We start from the raw sequence: 25,410 nt of genomic DNA, 5'->3' as shown, positions 1-25,410 counted from the left end.
ATGTGTATACTGTTTGCCTTTTAAGTATTTGAATTATGCCTCTAAAACAGTTCAGTGTTTGAGTTATTACTACCTGTTGGCTATTAGAAGACATCATTTCTTTATACTTGGTTTCTCTTTCTTGACAAAGCCTCACATACTCATCTCTCTCTCTGGCCAACTTGGACTGTGCCGCCTTGGCCTGCTCTAGAGATTTAGAAACATTCTTCAACTCTCCTTCTCTGTCTTTCAACATAATTTTTAACTGCGCAAGACTGACATCAGCTTGGCGATACAAAGCATGCGTTTCACCTGAAATAATAAAAAGTTTAAAACAATTAATCGAAAAGACTTAATTTTATTTATTATGTCACTGTACACATTTTTTTTTCAAAAGATAAATAAAATGTCGAATATCTAAGTTATGCACAGACATTAAAGCAAAATTTTAAATCACATGAGTGCATAATCAATATAACTAACTAAATAATAACAGAAACAAAACAAAAAGCATTTAAATTCTATTTAACAATCCTTTGTTTGTTGTTGTTGAGCGGGGGGGGGGGGGGGGGGGTTATATAAAAAAAAATGAACACTCATTAGTGTTTTCTATGAAATGCTAAATATGCCTTAAAAACTGTACAATTAAACTCCTCATTATAGTATTTCCATAATGCCTTCATGTCATTTTATTAATTTAGAATTTAGAAAAGTTACTAACCTAGCAATGCAGCTTGTTCATGTTTAGACTGTTCAAGATCATAACTTAATTGAGATAGTTCTTGAGATTGACTAGCTAACTCAGACTGTAGTTTCTCATTATCTGTGGCAGCAGACTGCAGCAAGTTCTGCATCTCTATCAATAAATTCTGTCTGTCCCGTTCCAACTGGTGAGCTTTATTTTGTACTCTTTTTATTTCTTTGGTTTTACTTGCACTTCTGCCCAAAGACATTTTCTCAGTGGGGCTTGTAGGTTTTTCAAGGTCAGGGTCAAGGTCCATGGAGGCAGATGATTCTGGAGAGTCTGTGCTGAGGTTGACATTTAAAATGCTGCTATTTTCAATCTTTCCTGATTTTTGAATTGAAGAGTCACCTTTAACTAAAGATTGTTGAATTTCAAAAAGCTTTTGATTGAGAGTATCAAAGTCTTTCTGCTTTTGATCAAGTTCTTTCTGCAATAGTTGGGCCTTTAGGTCAGACTGACGTTTCAAGATACTGACCTTTTCAAAGCTGTCCATCTGATGATGGGATAAAAGTTCTATCTGACCCATCACCCCTGCCAACCTATTTTCTTTTTCTTTCAGCTTCTCAGCCAGTATCTCAATCACTTTTTTCTGTTGTGCTATTTTTATTTCTGCGGCTTGTTCAACACTGGATAAAAGCTCCTGGGCAGTGTATAAAGAATCTGCAGTGGCAAACTGACTTGCCCGTTCCAACAAAACTTCATGAGATAATGCAGATAGAGTGTCTTTGATATGCTTTTCACTTGGATTAGGTGTAGCCGTTATAGAAGGTGACATTTGTGAAGATAAATTAGTTTCGGCAAAATGAGAAGATCTATTGATTCCTTCTTTATTTTGTATGTCGGTAAACAAACTATTCATATCTGAGATTGGTTCATCCTTTGTTTTATCCCTCATATAAGGTTCGTCAGTAAATGCCTTATTTGTCTGCATCCCTTCTATATTTTGTCTGTCCCTGAGATATTTAGATGGTGTGTAGTATTTTTGTAATCTGCTGGAATGACCATAATCCCTAAATGAATAATGCTGTGGTATATTTTGAATCTTTTCTTGAAATCCTGCGTTACCAGAGCTATCTTTACTTAAACGCAAATTTGACATTTCACTTCGTCTTCGTTTGTTATTCAGCTCCTCTTCTTTTCTCTTCCTCAGAGATTCCTCCAGTCTTTGGGCATCACTGTGGAACATCTCAGTCAGAGGAGAATGTCTACCTGTTCTAGATCGTAGGCCTACTGCTGGTGATGATGTTACAGGTTGGTGTCTATATCGAGAAGATGTATAGGAATGTTCCTTTTCTAAATGGCTCCGCAGGTCATGCAATGTTTCGAACTGTCTACTATTATCTCCACAATTAGGACATCGGAATGGAATGTGGAGTGTTGAAGCCATTGGTGTTGTCTTAGATAAATACTTTTTCAAATATTAGTTAGCAGCATTTCTAGTAGGCCTAATCTTGACATTAACCATGAAAGCTAGCCAAGGGCTAGTCTGAAAGAAAAAAAAAGAGGAATTTTTTAAAATAAAATGAAATAGTTTAAACTTCATTTTTCTATGTTGACCTAGGCCTAAAGATAATATAAAATGTCAATGCACAAAATTCATTCATTAATTCTAGAAAACCAATATGACTTATCAGAGTTTAAGTCTCTGCGTAGTAGGCCTACTTTATTATCTTCTTTTAAATACATCTATAAATCATAAGATAAGATAGGCTATATCATAATAAAACAAAACTCTAGCCTCTACTACCCTTTAGGGTTGATGTGGATATATATTGAAGAAAAAATGTTTGATATCTAATAATATTTATTATAATATTAATGTATCATGAAACCATTGAATATCTAGAGGAAAGGTATATTAAAATACAATAATAACATTTAGAGAGGTATATATAGGCTTATTACTATGGCTAGAGTGATTACATGTATCATCTAGATTCTAGAACAACCTTCTGCAATGATCTTCTCTTAGAAGTCTTTGGACTCTAAGCCTACTGTAGATTCTTTGCCTAGAATCTCTCTATAGATCTATCTAGAATAAATTTTAGTCATCATTAAGTTTCACATAATTGGATACAAGAATCCTGTATCACTATCACAATTAATTTTTAATAGTTCTTTTGTTACTTTTTCAGTTTTTGCCTACCTATTTTACTGTAGTATAGATCAATATTCATTTCAGTACATCGTGTGAGTTAATTGGAACTTATGTTAAAACCAGACTACATCTAGTGTCACTAGATTCTCTAATATTTTTTTTTAGTTAAAGATTATTGTAATTATATCTAGAATCATTCAACTTGAAATGCCCTACCTATTGATATTTTGAATCTCTAGACACTATGTTTATTAAATTTAGATCTAGATCTTAATTATTGGTGAGTCAACAGATCGAAGGATCGATGACAGGGTGTGTGGCTAGCGTGTCATTACTGGCGGTCTAGCATGCACATCTCAGTGAGTAAACTACTTAATAACTAGGACAGGTGATCCCAGAATGACCTAGATCTAATATATATAATATTTTATATTCTATGTAGATCAAGACTCGATACTACTCGATTGTCTAACTTAGTCTAGGAAACTAGAATATAGATGATATAGACATAGACCTATCTAGAATATGTTTTATTTTTGTTTTGTTTTATATCTAGATCTATGTCTATATTATTTAATTTATAGTAATGACTAATGTAGCGGTAGATCTAAATTTCATAAGACCTAGACTAGAGACGTAGACATATATTATATACAGATCTAGTATATAGAATAGATAGAGGTGTATATATAATATTAAGCCTATTTTAATCTATATAAATCTATGTCTATAGTATAGAGTATTAGATATAGGGCCTATTTTATGATAGTAGAACACTGTGACTAGATGTATATCTACAAGATAACGACTTTAACGTAAATCACAACTGACACAAAACAACATTTTTGTTAAAGTAATCCATTATATTATAATAATAATATGTAGATATATATATATATATATATATATATATATATATATATATAGTAGGCTATAGACTTTAATATATAGATCTAGTCTAAAAGATAGAATCTACCGTTGAAATAAGACAAAGGTTGTTTTAGGTGTTCTGCCCTAGCGTACATATTCTGAGTTGGGCGCATGTTGTGAGTGATTCTACGCACGCGCAAACTACAGCAGCTTGATTGTGTGTTTGTTTTGACCCAGGGACTGGTAGCCCTCTCGTGTGTGATGGCTTGTTAGTTGTGGACTAATAAATGTGTGCCATAACCTAGATCTCATTATGTAGACCAGCATCGTCAGGTTTTAGATCTGGGGGAGGGGAGGAAAATAGCCATTTGGCCTCGCCTGATAAAAAATATAATATCGGGATATGGTCACTGCGAAATCATATTAATTAAAATTAATATATTTCTAGATCTAGATTTTGTGTCCTATCTTATCTTATAAATTACAGACGGTACGTTACTTAAAAAAGAGAAGATAGTTACGTCTTATAAGCGCAGGGCTTTTTTTTTTCTTGTATTTTAATTTCTATTATTAATTTATTAGTAGCTCGTAGTTAAAAGTTAGGCAATCCATCACTGAGTACCGGCACCTATATCACTGAGTGCCGGCACCTTTTTTTTTTTTTAAAAAGCACTGCCTAAGCCCCTGTGTCAGTCTGGTCATGCATGTTAATCAGGGACTCGAATTTCATCGGGTCAGAAACTTTTTGTTTCAAACATTGTTTTCGCATTTTTATCGCCAACACTTTATTTTATCGCCAACACTTTAAATCTTACGTCGTGTGCTTGTGTCACAAGTCTTCAATCCAAGAGCCTATACCTCCACTGTCTCTGAAAATATACCCTTTTTACAAACTAATTAGGCCTATAACTATAAGTAAAAGTAAGTAAAGTTCCCATTTTAGACCTTGTGATCACTATCTTATCTTATATGATACAGACGTTTCTTCAAAAAAGATGATTAGGTTTACGTCCTACGCGTCATGGTCTAGTCAAATTCTGCCAAGTCACTGGTTTTCCTGAGTGGCTCATGCAACCCATTCCATGCTCTAATAGCACTAGGGAAGAAGGAGCATTTGTACACATTTGTCCTAGCATATGCAACGAGGAATCTGCCTTTATCTTTGTTTTGAGTATTTTATTAGATTTTGTTAGGGTAGATATTATGATGTAAAGCGTAGGTCATCTGTAAAATGTTAGTAAAATGTTTTACATGTTTCGGATGTTCCATCAGAGTTGAAGATAATTTAGGCCTACTTAATTCCTAGTCCAAACCCGAGACCATCGGTAAGTCCGAACGACAGTCCAACGCGCAAACCGCACGACCAGACAGCCATCCAGCGGTTACGAGGGTGCCATGCCAGCAGAAGGACCAACCGCATTTAAACAACTAATGTCAGGAATCCATTATAGCTGAGAAGACTTATAGGCCTACTATAGGCTATATTTGCAGATTTAATATTCTTTTTAAGAACAGGAATATAAGATTCAATTTAGGCTACAATCTACTAATAGGTCTACGAGTCTCTACCATTCTATTTTCTTCTTCTAAAATTTGACATGCTTTTACTACTTTTACATTAAATTAGATATAAGTATTATTATTCATAAGTGCACCCCTATTAAAGCTTTCTAAAAAAAAAGTTATAAATCAGTCCCTGTATTATATACGATAAGGTTATACTTCCATAAACTATGACTACAAATATAACTGTAAATAATTGCTAACTGATCAAATAATAAGTTACTTCCCCTTGCTGGCCTATTTTTAAATGTAATGCAGTAGCTACTATATTATCTATAGAAAGTGTAAACAAAAGTATCCGTAATTTAGATTCACATTTTTATAAAACTCTGATCTAGTAAACAGAGATTTAGATTTATCTTCTACTTTCAGATAGAAATATTTTGTAGCCTGGTGATTAAGTAATAAAAACAAAACAAAAAAAAAAAAAAAAAGAAAATCCTCTTATACATTTTATATTATTTATAAGCCCGGTTAGCTCAGTCGGTAGAGCATCAGACTTTTAATCTGAGGGTCAAGGGTTCAAGTCCCTTATCGGGCGAATTTTTTTAAATAATTTTTTATTTTGTTTATTTGTACTTTTTTTTTTTTTTTAACTCTTTATATAAACATTTAGTTGTTTTTTTTTGTTTTTTTTTTTAAATTCTAATATTATCTTTTAAATTAGCATAAAGATGCTTGTTAAGTTGAGAGCTAACTGAACTTCACTAAGTCACTAACTCAATCAATAAATCGCCAAATGGTTGTCCTGGGTGATTCAGATAACTCGTTTCATGCTCTAAAAACACTAACGTTAGTAAATAAGAGATATATTTTTTCTTTGCTCTTCCGTGCCATGGTCGTGCAGTCGGTATGCGCGCTGGACTGTCCTCTCGATGGTCTGCAAATACCCAGCCCACAGCCATTCTCCGTCGTCCCGCAAGAGGTTTAAACTACGAAGTAGATTATCCTCAACTTTGAAGGAACATCCGAAACATGTAAAACATTATATTAAAAAAAAATATATATCATCTAATCATGGAACTATACTAATGGAACACCAGCTTCGAGATTTTATGATCAGAGTGCCGTCGCGCATCTTTTTTCGCGCACCATACCAATTTGAAAAATCGATGAGGATGCCAAAGAAGAAATTTACTCCGAGAGCCACTTGGATTGACCTTCATTGAGAGTAAAACTTCCCCACACTATATTTTATTAGATCTGTAAAAACTTTATCCATTTTCTGACTATCTGATAAAATAGATACAATTTCCCTGAATAATGGATCGTCACAAAAGATTTTTTTTTAAGGCCACTTCATTAAAATAGGTGTTTCCAGTACTTCCTCATTTGGGTATTTTACACAAAATCTGGATTTTTTTTTATGTACATGTCATTTTTATCATCTGTCCCGCGCAACCAAACCATCCACTTTTACCGGTCACCAATGTTCTTAACAAGATATCAAGAAAGAGAGGCTGGTCCATTATTTGCGTAGTCCAGCCAGCTTTTTTTTTTTGACAACCTTTTTTCGTTCTCTCTCATGAAGGATATGTTTTGAAAATTAGTCTTACAAAATACAATTCCAAACCAACTCATGCAGTTATCGTCTTTTCACAGTATTGAGGAGTCATCCTTTTTGCTAGCCAGAGTGTTAATTGGCAAAAGTGAAAAATTCATTTTGTTTAATTTTTTAAAGTAAATATTCATAACTATATCTTTTATATAATAATATATTTTTAAAATAATAATCTTTTATATAGACATGCTTTAATAGATCTAATAAATGATTAACTCGGACCTACCAATATGGGTATATAAATACTTAAATCTGGGTATTTAAAATTTCGAATGCGATTTTTTAAAAAACCGAACTTATATTGATCTAGATCTAGATCTCTTGTATAATATCTAGAATAATATCTCTAGATCTACAACACCTAGACTAAAGTTAAAGACTAAGGTCTAGATTTATTTAACGTTTTAAAAAAAAAATCAATAGATCTAATATAGACAGTCATGAGATCCACTCTATTTTATCTAGATCTAGACCATACATGAGATCAATAATTGTCATTATGAATATTTATAGATCTAGATCTAGTCTAGAGTCTAGATTCTAGTCATTCTAGATCTATCGATCATCTATGATCTAGTCTGTCTATAGCTATACTTACTATTATACACTTTTACAGTATATGAGTATACTCATACGAGTCATACTGGCTATACTATAGTATAGACACTATAGTTAGTATAGTTAATACTTTTTAATAGTAGATCTAGATCTATAATCAAGTATAATCTATCAATTCTATCTAAATCTAGACTTCACTTTCACATCACATTCACACGATTATTGATACAGACAGTGAATGAAACGAATGCAGTGGTTATACTGATTATACTTAAAGTAACGATACTACTTATAGATCTACCAGTTGATAAACATCATCATCATAGATAATAATCTACATCTATAATCATAGTGCCCTTTATTTAGTCAATATAGTCAAGTCAAGATAGTGGAACGTAAACTCGAAGGTTTAATGTTTTATACAATATGGTATGAGTCTATGAGTTAGTATAAGATCTAATTATTTTGTTACTTTGTATGTGACAGTATGTCAATGTCTCAATTAAAATAATTAATATCATCAGCCATATCATTTTAAATATTTAAAAAGTAGACATAGATTTTTATTATATTATAAATAGATAGATTAGATCTACATATAATTTTACAAACTTTAGAAATGATTGATTTTATTTTTTATTGATAAGCCTTCTAGACTAGATCTAGCATCTCTAGCTAGACTCTAACATGTAGATTGTAGATCTTTGAATGGGATCGATATTCACCTTCCTAAATTGTCTCTAAAGTCTGTAGCTGATTTGAGAGGCCCAACGAGGCAAGACGAGTCTATTAGTACTCTGTCTCTTGATCTATCTAGTAGGCCTACTAAGCTAGTGCATTAGCCATAGTGTAGTCAAATCTTGACAACTAGTCTTCTAGATCTAAGCTTCTAGAATAATTAGATCTAGATCCAGTTTAGATTTAGAATATAAAAGTTTTTACTACCTAAAATACTAAATCTACTGATCTAAATTCTAGATATATAGATCCAGTTCAGAATAGGATATAAAAATATTCCACTAGCTAAAATTCTAAATGTACTGATCTATACTTAATATGTTAGATATTATATGACATCTACAAAAATTATTATTAAGATATAATTATAGATTCTAGACTAGTTATATATGTACATAAAATATATAAATAAAAGATAAAAATTTATGCAGGCCTAGGTCCCATAAATTTATAATTGATCCAGATCTATCAGTAAAAGTTACCTTCGATTGGCAGTTTTACCGAATCTAATCTATACAAGACAATTTGTAATCCATACCTTGCCTACACCCCATATATATTAGTTTCCATTCCATGCCATACCCAGACCCATGAGTTCATGAAATAATAAATGATGTGGTGTCAAGCTGGATCTATCCCCTGAAATTCAGTACTTTAATATAAAACTCACATATCTAGTTAATTATTTGCTATGACACTCTGATAACCTTGGACTTGTGTGATACATATATGTTTGAAAGAAACAGTTTCTTATCAGATTTAATTAATGAAGTTTTGGTGCATTTTAACCAGTAATAAGGCTACAAAAGTAGCATCAGGTGTATTCTAACCATTGGTATTTTTCGTGGCAACATTTCTATTCTAGTCTGTGATAAATTATAAATAAAAAAAAATGTTTGTAATGTTTCAGTTATTAACAAGTAGAACCATGGCAACCAGTTCTGATGATGTACCAGAATGGCTCAAGGATCATACTTATACTATTTCTACTCTCTGGGCATCCATTCAATATTTAATGTAAGTACTACTATACAATTTTTATTTTAGTTATCTAATAGATGTTTTATGAATTGTGTGATTTTCATGGTCAAGCAACATCCAAATATCTGGGATGGAATTTAACATTTTTCTCTAAGTTTTTTTTTTTATTTATAACACTCTTAAGCACATTCATCTTTCATGAATGCCTAATATACCTTGGCTGTTGTGCAGGCCATTCCTTTACAATAAACTGTTAGATGAAATTAGGAAAAATTGTCTGATAATTTGAACGTTTGATACAACAACATTTTCAATTTAATAATATTATTTTTTAATTGTAATGTTTTCAAAAGAAATTAACCAATATGCCTAATTGTATAATTACAGTTATGTTTGGAAATGCAAGAAAAAGGCATGCATTCCTGAAAAGTCAATGATTGGTTGCACCTCTTAAAGGTAAGGTACTGCAATTTTTCCCATGTACTTTTCTCATAAGCTGAAGTACTTGTATTTTTGAAAAACTAGTTTTCCATGAAAATGTAAATCATAATATATGTTATAGTTGCTTTTAGATTAGTTCAATGTGCATCAAATTAACTGAACATCTGCCTTCACCTGTAGTAATAATTCATAACTATTAAGGTCAGGGCCATGTCTACACATTAACGCAGTAGCTCCTTTTAGGTACAGACTATTTTTAGAATGGCAAAATTATATAACTATAATTAATAACATATATACGTTTAGCATGGTCAACACATATGTCACACATATTTTTTAATTTTTTTAAAAATCCTTTTATTTATTTTTATAAATAGATTACTTTCTGTTATGAGAAAAGATGAGATTCTTGGACTCCTGCATAGCACCACCAGAAAGGAAAATCCCATCATGTTGCAAAATAAAAGTCTTGGACCAATTTTAATTTAAGATATATATATTATACTGTAAGCTGTATACATATTTATGTATATCCTGTCATTCAGCCATCAGGTTTGGATTTAGTATTTCTTTAAATCTGTTTGATATTGTACTTGAAAACTATTAATCTGAGCCCCATTAAAACAAGAGGGAGTGCAGTGGATGAGTGGTAAGGGAAATTTTACTTTTTTAAAATTAAAATAAGAATCTAACAAAAGTAAACTTATAAAATATGGTGCATTCTCCTTAAAACTAAAACCTGGTGCAAAGGTTTAAAATGTTGGCAAAAAAAAGCAACATCAATTAAATATTCTTAATTCCCTTTGCAAAACTTACTGAGAAGAACATGCATGTTGTTCCCTCATAAGTTTCTTGACAGAGGAAATCTTGTTTATATTAGATTTGAATTAAGCAAATTAAGAAAAAAATTATAATCATTATTTCAAGTGGTTGTATCTAAACCTTATGAATTATTTTTCAGTTATAAGTATATTGAAATGAATGGATAATCATGAAATTGTTAAATAATTGCTGCTATCATTCCATTGACTAAAGAACCATAATTTTTTTTTTTAATTAATTTCAAAATTAATTAATTAATTAATTTTCAAGCAGAGTTCACATAGATCTTGAGTGAAATTTTTCTTTTTTTGACTAATGCTTCAATTTTATTGTATCATTAGTTTTTTATTTTTATTACCCAGAATATTTTAAAAATGAGTACACTATTTTCATGTAATAATGTAACTTGGTATTCACACATCAAAATTCGCTATAATCTTTAGGCCATATAGATTTGTATAAATATAAATTAACTTGCTTAAATACATTGTAAATGTATATTGTTTGGATAAGAATAAAGTTTTTCTGTAGACAATTATTGTTCAAGATTTGTTGATGCTCCTGCTTAATAAATTATATATACAGGTCATTAGTTTTAACACACAACTGACACAAGAAAAACTGGTCGCCCCCACTTCCATTACATAGATGTAATAAAACGTGACCTCAAATCAGTGAACATCAATACTGACAATTGGGAAGACATAGCTTTAGACCGCAACAGATGGAGAGACAGTGACCAAGAAAGCTATGGACAGTGAAAGTACCTAGGTCTCAGCTCAGGAAGAAAAACGTACAATCCGAAAAACGGCCAGCTCCTCTACCACCGAAGCGAGAGTCACCTTAACCTGTGCTATCTGTGGATGGGAGTGTCTCTCCGAAATAGGGCTCCACAGCCACATGAGGAAGTGTGCTCTGAGATGAAACCTTAGTCTTTCTACGACTGAAGGAGGCCAATGATGATACAGGTCATTAGTTTTAACACGTCTGATAATAAATGACAGTACAAGTTATTGAATGAAAATTTGTCATTATTTCAGGTGCTTTAGGCCTACATCAATGTGAGGTACCAGTACTTTGATTGTGTCATATAACAATTTAAAGCAACATTTTGAAATGAATAGTGTGTAGAATTGACAGTAAATACATTTAAGTGATGGGCTGTGATCTGCATGAATTGAGAGCTGATCATGTATTGACTTTGTGTTTTTGATCTTTACTTCAAGTAAATGTTAATGAACAATTAATTTTTAATGAATAAATAATTTAAAAATAAATACAAAGAAACCATAAACATCTACTTTATTTTAATAATTTTTTTTCATCAGAACATAATTTCCAACTTTGCATTCTTAAAATAAAATATAATTTATTTAGAGTAGAGTCAGAACACAAAATCATAGTTTTGAAATTAAGTAAATTAAGCTAAGCTGTGATCTCTTATAAACATTTGTATATAGACTACACACAATTTAATTATTATTTTTCATCAAATTGCAGGAACTAGTACATGTACTTATGCATATTTGACAATAAAAAACCTTAGTCAATGAAATAGTAATACTAGTAAATGAGATAAAAGTAAACTAAATATTATCAATGCTATTGAAGCCACACTTGTTTCTTTTTATCTTGTTTGGTGGACTGCAATTAAAGTTGCTATTAATTTTACTGATTGTCTTAGCTGAAATGCCAGTGTCGTCTCTTTGAATCCTAAGCTTATTTTCTTGGTTACTGGAAGTCCAGATGTTTGGAGTTTCATTTTAAACACCTATATATTCCGAAATGGCCTTCCGATAGGCAAAACCTATTTGCCTAACATGTCATATGCACATCAAGAGGTACCACAGAAATGCTTTAAAGACAAGCTTTGGCGCCAACTTGCTTTAACTGATATAGAATAAGAGAGCACCTGGTTGCATATACAGCTTCAGAACGACACAGCTGGAGGTCACTTACAAAGGTGTGGTATACACCAATGAAAATTAATTGCTGAGGGTAGACGGCTAAAAGAAAAAAACAACTGATTCTACCACAGGTGGACAATGGTTATGCCTGTGCTCAGTGTGGCATAATATGTAGGTCACAGCTGGGGCTGAGTAGCCACTGGAAACATAGCATTCCTCATAAGTCTTCGGAATCAAAGACAAGCCTATCATTTTTGTAGAATAGTTTGTAGCTTCTGTAAATGCATGAAATGCCGTCACAAATGACACAAGTCCTCTGTGAGTTTGATCATAGTTTGATGGATTATAAACATCTTACTTCTTTGCCTTTTATATTAAATGGTCCTTCTGTCTGTTCCACTAGGTTTATCTAAATATCATTGATATATCGTAACATGTCATCAAAATAAAAACTAGAATTTCTGCAACTGGTTTACAAGTCAGAAGTCATCAATAACACTTGCCATTTAAAAAAAAACAACAATTTAGATTACTGATTAGTCAAATTAGTGACTGATTATTCGATTCATTTAGGCCTATAATTTTTTTTATGTGAATATATAATGATCCTTTACACTTTGTGACTTTACTAGTAGATCTATACTTTGGAGTAGACTTGTTTGTTGAGCTAAAGTCGGAAGTACACATTGAATTTTACTGTGATCTAGTAATCATCTAGTCAAATGTAGTGATCTACTAGGTAGTACTAGATGTAGAGTCTCAGTCTAGTAGTAGAGAGAGTAGGCCTATCTGTCATATCGTGATCAGTAGGTGGCTGAAGTTTTATAAATCTATTCCATGACAAAAACCCTGGCTAGATTTAGATCTACTGGTCTAGACATCTAGATCTAACTAGAATTAAACTAGAAAACTGAATTAGAGAAGTAGCATTCTAGATCTAGAACTAGAATCTATATATTACTAATATTAGATCTAGTTGCGTCAAACGCTTAATTTTTGGTTGTTGTTTTTAATAAATGCACATAAAATACATTGTATTTTGGCAATAAAAATACCCAGTTGGTAGTCAAGTAATTGTAATAATTAATTAATGAATGACTCTATCAGTATTTGTTTTAGATTTAGATCTATCAGATTCATATGACTTATTATTTATACTTATACTTATTTTATATCATTCGTCCAAGAAAATCTAGCTCTAGATCTATTTCATTTTAGATTAGGCTATAGTTGTTTTGTTGTTGTTTTTTTTTTGTCATTTTATTTAGGCTACAATATTATCAAGATTAACTTTTTCTTTGTTTCCCACGAGACGTGTATGCCTATAGCCTAGTCCTTTCGATAATAAAAAAAAAACGATTAGAAATGTGTAGCTTGGAGTGTCAAAACTGTATTAGGCCTCCTATTTTTATTTCGTGTAATTTAGTATATCGTAACAAATACGCATTTAGCGGAACGGTAGACATGTCTTCATCCAGATTTAGTGTAAATAAACCAAACACAGAAACACTGAAAGATTGTATTTTCGGAATTTAGATTCTATTTTTTGGAAAATAAGTGGCATTTTACAGGGTGATCGAAAAAAATAACTTTTGTGACGATCTCTTATTCAGGGAAATTGTATCTATTTTATCAGATAGTCAGAAAATGAATAAAGTTTTTACAGATCTAATAAAATATAGTGGGGGGAAGTTTTACTCTCAATGAAGGTCAATCCAAGTGGCTCTCGGAGTAAATTTCTTCTTTGGCATCCTCATCGATTTTTCAAAATGGTATGGTGCGCGAAAAAGATGCGCGACGGCACTTCGACTCTCTTTGTCTTTGTAAAAAACTCGAAGCTGGTGTTCCATTAGTATAGTTCCATGATCTAATCAACGCCCAGAAATATTATATCTATGGTCACAGTTCATTAGAAGCATAGATGGTTAGAAACTAAATCTACGCACAATTTATGTGACAATTGCGAAAGACTACCAAACGGACACATTAAATGTGGATATAGAATCCACAATAAATATATTTCAAAAATGACAACAAAGATGTCGCGTAAAAGTATCGATATTTCCAAGCGGGATATTCAATTTTCTCAAAATGACAAGGGAACACCGTTAAAATCTGAGTTTCATTTCCCATTTAGTTTCACTGGAACACAATCAAAAAGAAAACGCAGAACCATTCACGGCGATGAAATTCGAAAAGTAAATTTAAAAATACTTAAATAGACTCAACTGTCTCAACCAAAATTTAATCATCATCATGATTATCAGATTATGATGATGAATCATGATATAGATCTAATAATGATAAGACTGATAAGACGATAAGATAATGTCATGATGATAAATGACACATTATCGGATTATCCATATTAATAATATTGATATTGATCATATTCTTATTCATGTCAATTGTCATTCATGATTTGATTATGATAATTCATTGATGTTCAGTCAATCATGGTGATCATAATCAATATTACAATATCAATAAAATATAAATCATGATCATCAGCCATGGCATGATCAGATCATGTCATCACAGAAATTCATTGAAAAATACTCTTACTCTTAGACTTAGATCTAGAGTCTAGTGGAGTCTAGTCTAGACAAGAGAATTGAAGAGTCTAGAGTAGAGTCTAGTTAAGATTAAGTCTAGACTCTAGATCTAGTATCTTAGACTACTTAAACTTAAGTCTTAAAGTCTCTATTATCTAGATCTATATCACTAATATTATCAGTATCAGACTAGATTCTATATCTAGTCTAGACTAGATCTAGAAATCTAGTAGATCTAAGTAGATGTACAGTAGACTGAGTCTGAGTAGAGATAGAATCTAGATTCTAGATAAGATTAAGATACTGACTCTACACTTCTACTCTACAGTTACAGTCAGATAATCATAAAAATATTTAATTGTCTTGTCTTGAGATAACATTCAACTTCCATAAACTTTATTATAAACCTAAAGTAAAACAATGTGCCACATTCACCAATCATAAACAAACAACATTTAGACTTAGGTCACTTAGTTCATGTGATAATATTGATAAAACAAAAAAAAAAACTGTCACGTGATAGCCATTGGCCATTGTGTATTAAAAATTTGATCATTTGTATATCTAGAACAAGTAGTAGTAGAAGAGATAGAGAATCACATCGGCTAAATGTTGTTTGTTTACGATTGGTGAATGAGGTCCATTCATTCTAGAATCTAAATCTAATCATTGATATAGTAATACACTGATACTACTGATAGATTTAGATCTAGATATGAATATAGATTTAATTGATTGATACTGATACACACATTCAAATCTATAATTCTATATTAAATTATTCTAAATCTGTATATATATATAAATATATCTATAGATCTAGACTGACTTCTATGAGATAATTAATGACATCTATCGACATCTGATCTGTCAATTAGCCTTTAGAAATAAGCCTTATTAAAGACATAGATGAGTATCATAGATTCTATTCATTGAATAATATTAATAATTAATTTGATCTAGGACTGGATCTCTAATTTAATTACATTTTTTTTTTAATTATAAGATTAAAAATATTATATATTTTTATTATTATTTAGTAGAATCTAATTCTAAACTAATTCTTGAATTAGACTATTAATTTAATCTAATCCAGTCACTAGATTGTCACTAGATCTCTACTAGAATTTACTAGATAGATTCTGATAGATCTTGATTCTAGATTAATCTAGATCTCAGTAGAATTTCTAGATATTATTATAAATTATTATTGATCTAGATCTAGTCAATTCTAGTCTATAGTCACAGTGCATCTTAATCTAACTATCTATATATATATTGTATAGATCTAGATGTAGTAGTAGTATACTGAGTACAGTAAGATAGATCTAGAATTGAGTCTAGAACCAGATTATTTTGGTAACTGGCTTTACTTTTTATTTCCAGTTTTTATAATAAAAAAGCTTATTTAAATAAATTTAAATTATATGGCTTTATAAAGTTATATATTATATTCATCTAGATCTCTAGATTATTCTATAGGTCAGTTGACTAAAGCCCAAAGCCATGTTGAGACTAGATGGCTGACTTATCATATGACATACATTCTGCCTCTTGACTGTCAGCTGATGTTTCTGGGTTCAAACCCTGCCTGTCGCTATCCCATCATGTAGATATCTAGTTGCAAAACATAAAAATACTAGAATCATTATTCATAAAAGAAAATAAAGGGGGAATGGATAATATATTTTTATATATACAAAAAAATCTAATAAAACATTGTATTCACAATCATCTTAGTTTCCTATTTAGTGTGTGTGTGTTTAATTTTTATTTAAAATGCTTTTTTATTTCCCAGGAGAATGTAATTTGTCCAACAACTGAGTGTGTTAATAAGAAAAGCAAAGTAAAACGTTCAAACTCTAGTGGAAACCTTTCTAAGTCTACTGCCCTTGTAACACCAAGTCGCAATGCCAATTTGTCAAGTTTAGTGAAGGGTACCATCAAACGCAGAGTTTCCACATCACTGTTAAAACATAAGCTGAAGAAGTTTCAGGTTAGTTGTTTTGTAGGAACATTCTATCAAAGTTCTCATATATATGGCAGGCAGAACATTAGCTTTATGTGATCTTTGGATCGCCTCTGAGTCCAAGCAATTCTAATGGGTACCTGACATTAGTTGGGGAAAAGTAAAGGCCTTTGGTAGTTGTGCTGGCCATATGACACCCTTGTAAACCGTAGGCCACAGAAACAGATGACTTATACATCAAGGTCTGATAGGGGAACATTTACTCTTTTTTTTTAGGTCACCCTAGGATTGTTTTTGTATCCATATCAAAATAGAAATAGAATAAAATATATGACATGTATAAAGACATCATTTATCTGTTATATTTCTAAAAGTATTTTGTTCCACTAAGTCTGCACAAATGTTAGTGGGCCTAGTGATTCTATTTGAGAATCCATATTATATGTAAGACATAAAAACTTAAGTTTCTTTCCAGGTAAAATCAAAATTCAAATCAACAGGTTTGATTTTTTTTATACTCTGAGAGCTACCTTACTGCTTTTTTTTTGTTTTTGTCATGTACACGCTATAGTTGAACTGACTAGTGACTTGACAAAGACTCTGTATGATGTGTATGAAAAAGGAAAAACAAGGAGTTCAAGTTTTTATATTCATGATTTTGAATAGACAATCAACTGCTCGGTCCTCACATCATTACTAAAGATACTCATGTCCAGGCAAACTCTTTTTTTTTTTACTTTCTTTTTTGGTTATGAAACAAAAAGTGAGTTTTGTACTGAAAGACAAGAACTCTGATTATCTAACATCATTTTTGTTTACTCCTCTTTGCTAATCATTAAGTTTAAACATTTTCTTGTCTAGTAACACTATATGTATGACAATGCACGATCTCTTTGTTTGTCTCTAGGATTACTCTCTACCTTATCAGCATGGGAAATTAGCTTTGCTGCAGGAGACATGCAATGTCTCTTCTCCAACCAAACTCAAGGCGACACCTCCTCCGAAACCACCAAGGCAAAAACCTCCAAGAAACACACGAACCATTAAAGCCTCTCCTGTCTGGGTTAAACAGAAAGCTTTTCAGGTGAGACTAATTTTGTTCTAATTTTGTAATTTATCTGCTTAGAAGAACCAAATGTTGGATAAAAAATTAAATTGATTGGTAGGTTTTGTTTTTAATTTTTTCTGTAAGTCTTAGATAGTAAAATAAGTAAAAACGAAATTGCCTTGAAGTAGATATAAAGTAATATTTTTAAAAACTCCATACTCCAACAGCAATTTAGATGGAAAACATAATTTGTTGTATTGTGCACAAAATATAGTTTGTTGTATAATTCTAAAAAAAAGTTATTAATGGAACCATAGTTTGTTTTATAGTGATAAACATGAATCAAATAGTTTGTCATATGACTGTTTTTTTTTTTAATTTGTTTTTTTTTTATCTGAATTTATTTTTTTTGCTATAGCAATTAGTATACAATATAATATACAGTATATAACAATAACTATATTAGTATAGTAAAAATAACTGCCTCTTTAAGCCTCGGTGATTAGACATAAACAGGAAGCAGTAGCTCCTTTAAGACTAATAGCTCTGAGTAGTACACTTGAGCTGTGTGCTGGCGTTGTCATAGAATTGTGTTGAGCTCCCTGGGTAGATATGTTGTGGTGTGTTGAGCCGACTGGGTTGACATGTGTTTGTTTCTAGTTTTTGTCAGCTCTCGCTATATCTTGAGCTCTGTGTTTTGATGTGTCATGGGTTTATTGTGTATGTGTATTTTAAAAGTGCTTTAGATGTGAAATAGGATCTGTCAGTCAGAACATTTTAAAGAGTATTTGTTTAAGCATCTGATATTCATATTCTCATGCTTGTCTATCACACAAACAATCTCTACATCAATACTAAATGAAATTTCATTGAAATAAAAATTAAACAACCAATCTAGCATCTCTTAATTTACACTTAATTTTCTTAATGAATTTTACAAATTCTTTTCCCTAAAAACAACAACAACAACAAAAAAACAACAAACTTTTTACTATATATTTAACCAAGTCTTTGTTTCTACATTTAGTTTAGTTTGGATTAAAACAGAGTTGACTTGTAGGTTTTATGACTTAAATCAGTTTTTCTGAGACTAAGCTGCAGTTCTGTATGTTAGTGTATGATCAGGGCTTTTTCTTTGTCTCTATTATTAATTAAACTTTCATATTTCAATACATCATAGACTCTATTATTAATTAAACTTTCATATTTCAATACATCATAGACTATTATTAATTAAACTTTCATATTTCAATACAACATAGACCTAGCAGTTAAAGTCACACAGAAGTGTTTTGCTTATTTTATTTTAAAATGGTACTAAATAATTCGATAGGATCACCCTTCAACAGTGTTGAATAACATCCGCATTTCATTTCTGGTTATCAGTAAACATCCTCAGGACTGAGCTTTCTTGTTTGGATAATAAAGGATATAATAATTAAGATAAAGATTTCTTCAATGTTATGGACATGTATGTAAGTAATTCAAAACGGTTGCTAATGATGGCATGATGTAAATAGTACTTACAAAAAGAAATCTTTTTTGAACCAACGTCTGTAATATATAAGATAAGATAAATATTCTTTCATAAGTTTTCTTAATTATATTTGTAAGTAGGTCATTTAGTTAGGCATTGAGATTGTTAATGTAGGTATAATAAAGATAGACCTAGTAGGTCTATAAGTGTTTGTGCTGTTACTGAAGTGTGTTTAAGTGGTGTAGCTCCATGGAATTAAGTGGTTTTTGTTATTTTTTTGCCTTAGTCCAATGAGCTGTTTTTACTTAGAAAACTATGTGAGAAAAAAATATTCTCTTGAGAAAGTTTAGAAAAATTTTATCTATACATCTTTTTATGTATTGAAATAGTACATGTCTTTATTTAGTGTGGGGGGAATGATGGCTCAGTGGTAAAGTGCTTGATTTCAAAACTGAGGGGTCTCAGGTAAAAAAAAAATATTCAGATTTTGAACTTTGGAATTTATGACGCCCCTGAGTCCACCCGACTCTAAACTCTGGACATTAGTTGGGGAAAGTAAAGGCGGTTGGTCTTTGTGCTGGCCACATGACATAGAACATGTGACCTTTACGTAATATGCCCTGTAGATCGCAAGGTCTGAAAGAGGAACTTTATTTTTTTTTTTCTATTTAGCTTTTTTTTTTCTTAAGTCATTGTTTATTACATGAACTGTAGGTCTCTTTGAGTAATAGTTGCAGCGATTGTATCCACTTTTTAGTGAACTTTTTTTTTTCTATTAAAAAAAAAAGAGGTCTCCAAATTTGATGATAAAGGGAATGTGCAATATTTTGAAATAGCCAGGAGCTCTGACCTAAGTGATGTCACATTGGACTTAGACAAAGCTGCAGCCGTATTAGGTTATGTTTCTTTTTTTCACTTGGGACTTGGTCTGTCGTAAAGACAATGGGATAAGACTTTGGAGATATAGGTCTGTCGGACAAGAATTTGGATATATATATATATATATATATATATATATATATATATATATATATATATATATATATATATATATATATATATATATATATATGTTTGGCCACTACAATTCATTGACTGATGACAAAAGCTTTCAATTCTTCTATAATACTCTTCGTCATATTAAGTCGTGTGTGTGAACTTCTAGATTTGATACAGATTGTGTACCCCTTCAGCCATGATTCATGGGATAGCTCGCAGGCCGATTTAAAAATATAGTATTAATCACACACACAGTTTTTAAACGTTGGGTAAATGTCGTTAACTTTACGCTTTGCCTCCTCCCCCTCCCCCCCCCCCCCTCACCCAACAAAAAAATCATCTCCACCCTACAATTAACATGTAATTTTCATCCAGACGCGTTCCATGCAGCTAATTACACACACTGCGGCCCGTACACATGAGAGGAATAGAAACGCAAACACGCTCACGCCACGCCCTGTACTCTATAGGGGGAGGGGGTGCCTGTGGAGTAGTGGGAGGGGCAGGGAGCAGACATGTTTTCGCCTCCACAATTTCTCTCCCCCCCCCCCCCCTCTTTTCCTAAAAAAAAAATGTTCCGCTCAATATGAAGAGCTGTATAATGGTATATTTCTGATTTAATGTCAGACTGCCGTGTTTGGAGAGATCCCCCCCCCCCCTCCATCACTCACAGTCACGACATTACTCTTGGTGGTGGTTGTAATGTGTGAGTTATCACGTGCGTGTGTGTGTGGTTGTTGCTGTTGTAGCCTTTCTAAAAAAAAAATGTCATCCTCCCGTTCTATCCATCACTCTGTCAATGTACTCACTCTCTCCTCCTCAACTCCAGACTCACTCTCTCCTCCTCAGCTCCAGACTCTCTTTCGCAGCCCCTTTCCCCTAACTCTCTGTCTGATGTGGCCAAATCATCTCTTTGTTTAACGGTAGCGACTCCATAGCGTGGCCCTCACGATGCCAACAGTTTATTCTCTCACGCCCTAGCTTGGCACCCCCTCCCCCTCGTGCTTTTCCCCCTTGCTCAGTGCGAGAAAAAAAAAAGTTTGACATTTTGAATTTGAAATAGTCGACGTACCAGTTTTGAGTTTATTTCTTGCGGCTATATGACATTTTGAAATGTGGATACATTTGGCACTATTTTACAGCTAGTGAAAATCTGAGTCAAGTAGCAGGATAATAACGGAGCAGCCAGATTTAGCATGTTGTGAGTTACATAAAATATCAATCGAGCGCAATAGATAGATCGTTGGCTTGATCCACGGACAATTTATTTTATTGGGAACTTTTAAGGTTTCCGTGGTTAGTGATATCATCTTCATATCATGTGAATGTTCTCTGCCAGGACGTTTGAGAGTCCTATCTCATTAATGATGACCTAACTCCGGGTTTCTCTGATTGGATTAACCTCTTATGTAATTTTTGTGTGTGTGTAGAGATTTTGTGTGTGTTCATGGTTGGATTATAGTCATGACAGGATCTCAAATGAAGACCGTCTGGACCACAGTAAGTTATTCTGTTATTTCTTACGCAATGCTAGTGGCCTAGACACAGATGTGAGATGCTTTGATGTTGTGTGTCCGCTGCCCTAACCCTGTGGAATACAATCAATTGTTTGTTTCTTTCATTCTTTTATATGCATCCTTCCTCTCAGGTCGCAAGACTCGTTTAGACACAATAGTGACGGTAAAACTAAATAGGTCTATGTCAAGGGAGAGAAGGGTTGCCTGCGTTTTTGTTTTGTTTTGTGAATGTAAAGAGTTGTGTTTCCACCTCATCTAATGACATATTTTTCATTATGACGCCAAGTTATATAGGCACAAAAAATTGTCATTAGGGGTGGTCAGTTTTTTTTTTTTATCAAATCGTATACACCATTTACAATATTTAATTTACTTGGAGAAATTCGTTCACATTGTATGTCAATGTCCATAATGCCTATTGTTTGCATACATTGTTTGGATAGATTATTAGTGCACCTTTAGTAAAGCAGTTTTGTTTGTTTGCATGTTCTGCTCTACTAATTGAAGTTTCGATTTATCTTTCTGTCTCTCTATCTTTCTGTCAATCAATCAAACAATATTTTTGCATCTATTTATCCATCTATCCAGTACGGTATACATCTTAATGTATAGATTTAGATATTTTTTTTTTTATATTCGACATTGAAACGGTAATTTCGAACAGCGCCTTTGCAACTGTTCAGGCCATCTTGACTGAATGTTTATCTCCAAAATAAGCCGAACGGACACATCTGTTGGTAGCGAAGTGCGTGAGTCTGGAATTCAGTGATAGTACCTTATCACGGAGATTCACATGTATCTACTGCACTCCCAAACACTGCTCCCCCCCCCCCCCCCGGCCCGACTTGATAGCCCAGTGGTCTGGGGCAAGGTTTTAGTGGAGGTCATGACCTCTTCGTTTCACGAGGGTGTAGTGAAGAGAGCTACAATAAAAGGTGGGGGGGGAGTCACTGTATTCAGGTAAATATTATGACAGGTCATCATCCTATCATCCCTAGGTTTAGAATTGATGTCATACATATTAGCAGTTGGACTAAGAAACTGGCGTTAAAAGTAATCAGCGATATATATATATATATATATATATATATATATATATATATATATATATATATATATATATATATATATATATATATATATATATATATATATATATATATGATGGGGCACCACACAAGATTTGTCTCCATTCCTCTCTGTCTTTGCCTTGGGTAGAACCTCTTTCAATGGCAAGGACATCCCTTCTTATATGCTGTCTTCCCATCGCTTTCTCTGTCTTCCTCTTCTTCTTTCTAATGGTACAGTTTCCTGTAAGAATGTCTTTGCAAGCCCCGAAGACTTGACAATATGTTTATAGAGTTTTAGTTTGCGTTTCTTTGTTTACACTAGTTGGCAGGCCATCGTGGGGTCCAGTCGTTGTAGTAACCCTGTTTCTAATCCCTTCGTACGTATATAGAAATGGATTTACAAAGTGAACACTAAAGCAACACATCACTGCCGTGCTAGGTCTGAACATCTGACAATGAATGTTTGTCTACATTGAACGGAAAGAGATCCACAGTTCTGAGTATCGTACAACGGGCCAAATAGTTGTGCTTAATGAATTCAGTGAATGCAGTACTATCCACATTTTTAAAAAAAGAAATACACACCAATAAGGCATTGTATGGGAGGCGCGGTGGCCGAGTGGTTAAGCGCTTGGCTTGGGGGTCCGGTTTTGAATCTCGATGAAGACTGGGATTTTTGAATTTCGGGATTTTTAGAGCGCCCATGCGTCCACCCAACTCTAATGGGTACCTGATTTTAGTTGGGGAAAGTAAAAGCGGTTGGTCGTTGTGACACCCTGCTCTGAAAGGGTAACTTTACTAAAGATATTTTATCAATTTCTGTAAGTATGAACCGTGGGATGAGCACCATTAAATGGGGGGGGGGGGGTTAAGCCGTAAAAAAAAATCAAACTTCTAAATTGAGCGTACTATTAACCTCGCAATAAATAGATACAAAACATGAAGAGAAAAAATTTCTAGTTATTGCGTATAGTAGAATTTCTATTTAATTTTTTTGAAATGTAATTGTTAAGATAATTTTTTATCAGTTTATTTAGTTAATAGTATCACTAGCAGACCCGGAAAGGCGGGAGCGTTTTTGTTTCTTTTTTTTTACATCTTTGTCAAATGTAGGGTAACCTGGAGAAAGACTTTATTTTATAACTATGAGTAAGTTGAGGAATAGAAATGTGACCTGAACTCTAATCCTTTTTTTCCCTTGCACTTGTTCAATCTCACATATTTCTTGTGTAAAATATGCATATAATTCACTTCGGAATAAACGTAATGATTACATTTCTTCAAATACAAGAATGAAAGAGTGATATTTTGTTTTCCGAAAGAGGAGCTCTATAGTAACAACTTTTATAATATACCACAAGGAAGACTTGATTAGAATAAAAGTCTAATTTGTAAGAAGTAAACAGGTTTTTTTGGAATTAATTCCTGTTGCTTTGGAGGGAAACTGAAACTTTCATTATGATAAGTCAAGTTACTCAGCATATTTACAAAACCTATATTAACTGTTTCTGTCTTCCCAAAAGTGTGTACACGTTATTTCTCCCACAACCATTCTCGGTTCAAGTTGAAACTTCGCACAATTATTCATTGACATAGACAAGACATGTATCCATTTTAAAAAAGTAACTAATTTGACAATTAATAACTGGTATTTCATTATTTTGTTTAATGGCAACAAGGTAAACTAATACTCCAGTATTCACATATATAACTAAATTTGTTGGGTTTAGTCCCCTTAAATAATTGTTAACATTATTTCTCCCTCACCATCCGATCAAGTTGATACTTTAAACAATTATTAATTGTACCTAACAAAACATGAATCAATAAACAAAAAAATACTCCATTAGTCAATGGTAATTAATTATTTTGTTTCATATCAAATAAGGAAAATTACTTGTACATTTTTGGTAGATACAGTTTTAAGGACGGAGTTCTTTCCCTTTAGATAAGGTTTTTAAAGGATTTTTTAATATTGTGCTTGTTTTTGTAGCTTCTACCTAGATCACGAATGTAGATCATTAGTTCAGTATAACAGGCATAAGGGCCTGACAATGTCTATAGTGTACAGACTATATTCCTCTCTTATTCGGATTATTGCTGACCTACGAATCATTTTTCCTTTTTCCCTTTACGGCTTGGCACGCGGACATGTAACTGATAAGTCTAGCAATTAAGAGCCAGTTAATGCTGGGCATGAATGAAACGAGGGTGATCAACCTAGTGCATTCAAGGTCACGATCACACTTGATAACGTGTAATTATAGTGTTAGGTAATAAACCGGAGACCTGTGTCCACCCTCTCCCTTTGTTCAGACTCTATAATCTCTATGCTCAGTAAGTTATGGCCCACGTCTAGTTTTCGTAATTATCGTTCTTTGATTAGCTCAAAACTGTATTTGGGAGTTAGTTTTACTTCAATGAGATTATACGTCATTTCCTGTTTTTATTTTAAATCAGATTATACGTCATTTCCTGCTTGTTTGGTCCCTATCTAGAGACCACGTTTTAA

At 32.6% G+C, this 25,410-nt stretch overlaps 2 protein-coding genes, 1 long non-coding RNA gene and 1 other non-coding gene across 12 annotated transcripts in view; 3 read left to right on the top strand and 1 right to left on the bottom strand.

Moving 5' to 3' along the window:
* The window catches only part of LOC106061266 (uncharacterized), a 34,793-nt gene extending 30,893 nt beyond the window's left edge, over positions 1-3,900 (bottom strand). For all 4 annotated transcript variants that reach the window (XM_056019482.1, XM_056019501.1, XM_056019512.1 and 1 more), the window contains exons 1-3: positions 3,799-3,900; positions 701-2,210; positions 74-291 (exon numbers count right to left, since the gene is read on the bottom strand). In XM_056019482.1, the coding sequence (XP_055875457.1) occupies positions 74-291; positions 701-2,111 (1,629 nt within the window). In that variant the 5' untranslated portion in view covers positions 2,112-2,210; positions 3,799-3,900. The remainder of the gene's footprint in view (positions 1-73; positions 292-700; positions 2,211-3,798) is intronic.
* Positions 3,901-5,723: 1,823 nt separating this feature from the next.
* On the top strand, positions 5,724-5,796 carry Trnak-uuu (transfer RNA lysine (anticodon UUU)). Its single transcript has one exon. It is a non-coding gene; the product is annotated as a tRNA-Lys (tRNA).
* A 476-nt stretch (positions 5,797-6,272) lies between these two features.
* Positions 6,273-10,891, top strand: LOC129924511 (uncharacterized). 3 transcript variants are annotated; one of them, XR_008776450.1, is made up of 5 exons: positions 7,150-7,200; positions 7,566-7,803; positions 9,023-9,129; positions 9,481-9,549; positions 9,912-10,891. It is a non-coding gene; the product is annotated as an uncharacterized LOC129924511 (long non-coding RNA). The 3 variants fall into 3 exon arrangements; XR_008776453.1 differs by lacking the exon at positions 7,566-7,803 and having other exon boundaries at positions 6,273-7,473; XR_008776452.1 differs by lacking the exon at positions 7,150-7,200 and having other exon boundaries at positions 7,527-7,803.
* A 3,278-nt stretch (positions 10,892-14,169) lies between these two features.
* Positions 14,170-25,410, top strand: part of LOC106068421 (rhotekin-like) — a 57,375-nt gene continuing 46,134 nt past the window's right edge. Inside the window, exons 1-3 of one of the 4 annotated variants that reach the window (XM_056019385.1) lie at positions 14,170-14,187; positions 16,617-16,814; positions 17,695-17,871. In XM_056019385.1, the coding sequence (XP_055875360.1) occupies positions 14,185-14,187; positions 16,617-16,814; positions 17,695-17,871 (378 nt within the window). In that variant the 5' untranslated portion in view covers positions 14,170-14,184. Of the gene's footprint in view, positions 14,188-14,269; positions 14,462-16,616; positions 16,815-17,694; positions 17,872-19,094; positions 19,311-21,353; positions 21,812-25,410 lie in introns of those variants that run through there. The other 3 variants (XM_056019375.1, XM_056019450.1, XM_056019442.1) reach the window with 3 other exon arrangements.

Source organism: Biomphalaria glabrata, chromosome 1 (assembly GCF_947242115.1).
Source record: "Biomphalaria glabrata chromosome 1, xgBioGlab47.1, whole genome shotgun sequence".
Taxonomy (NCBI): domain Eukaryota; kingdom Metazoa; phylum Mollusca; class Gastropoda; family Planorbidae; genus Biomphalaria; species Biomphalaria glabrata.
Note: the sequence above shows the minus strand (reverse complement) of the source record. Positions and strands in the feature narration are given on the sequence as shown.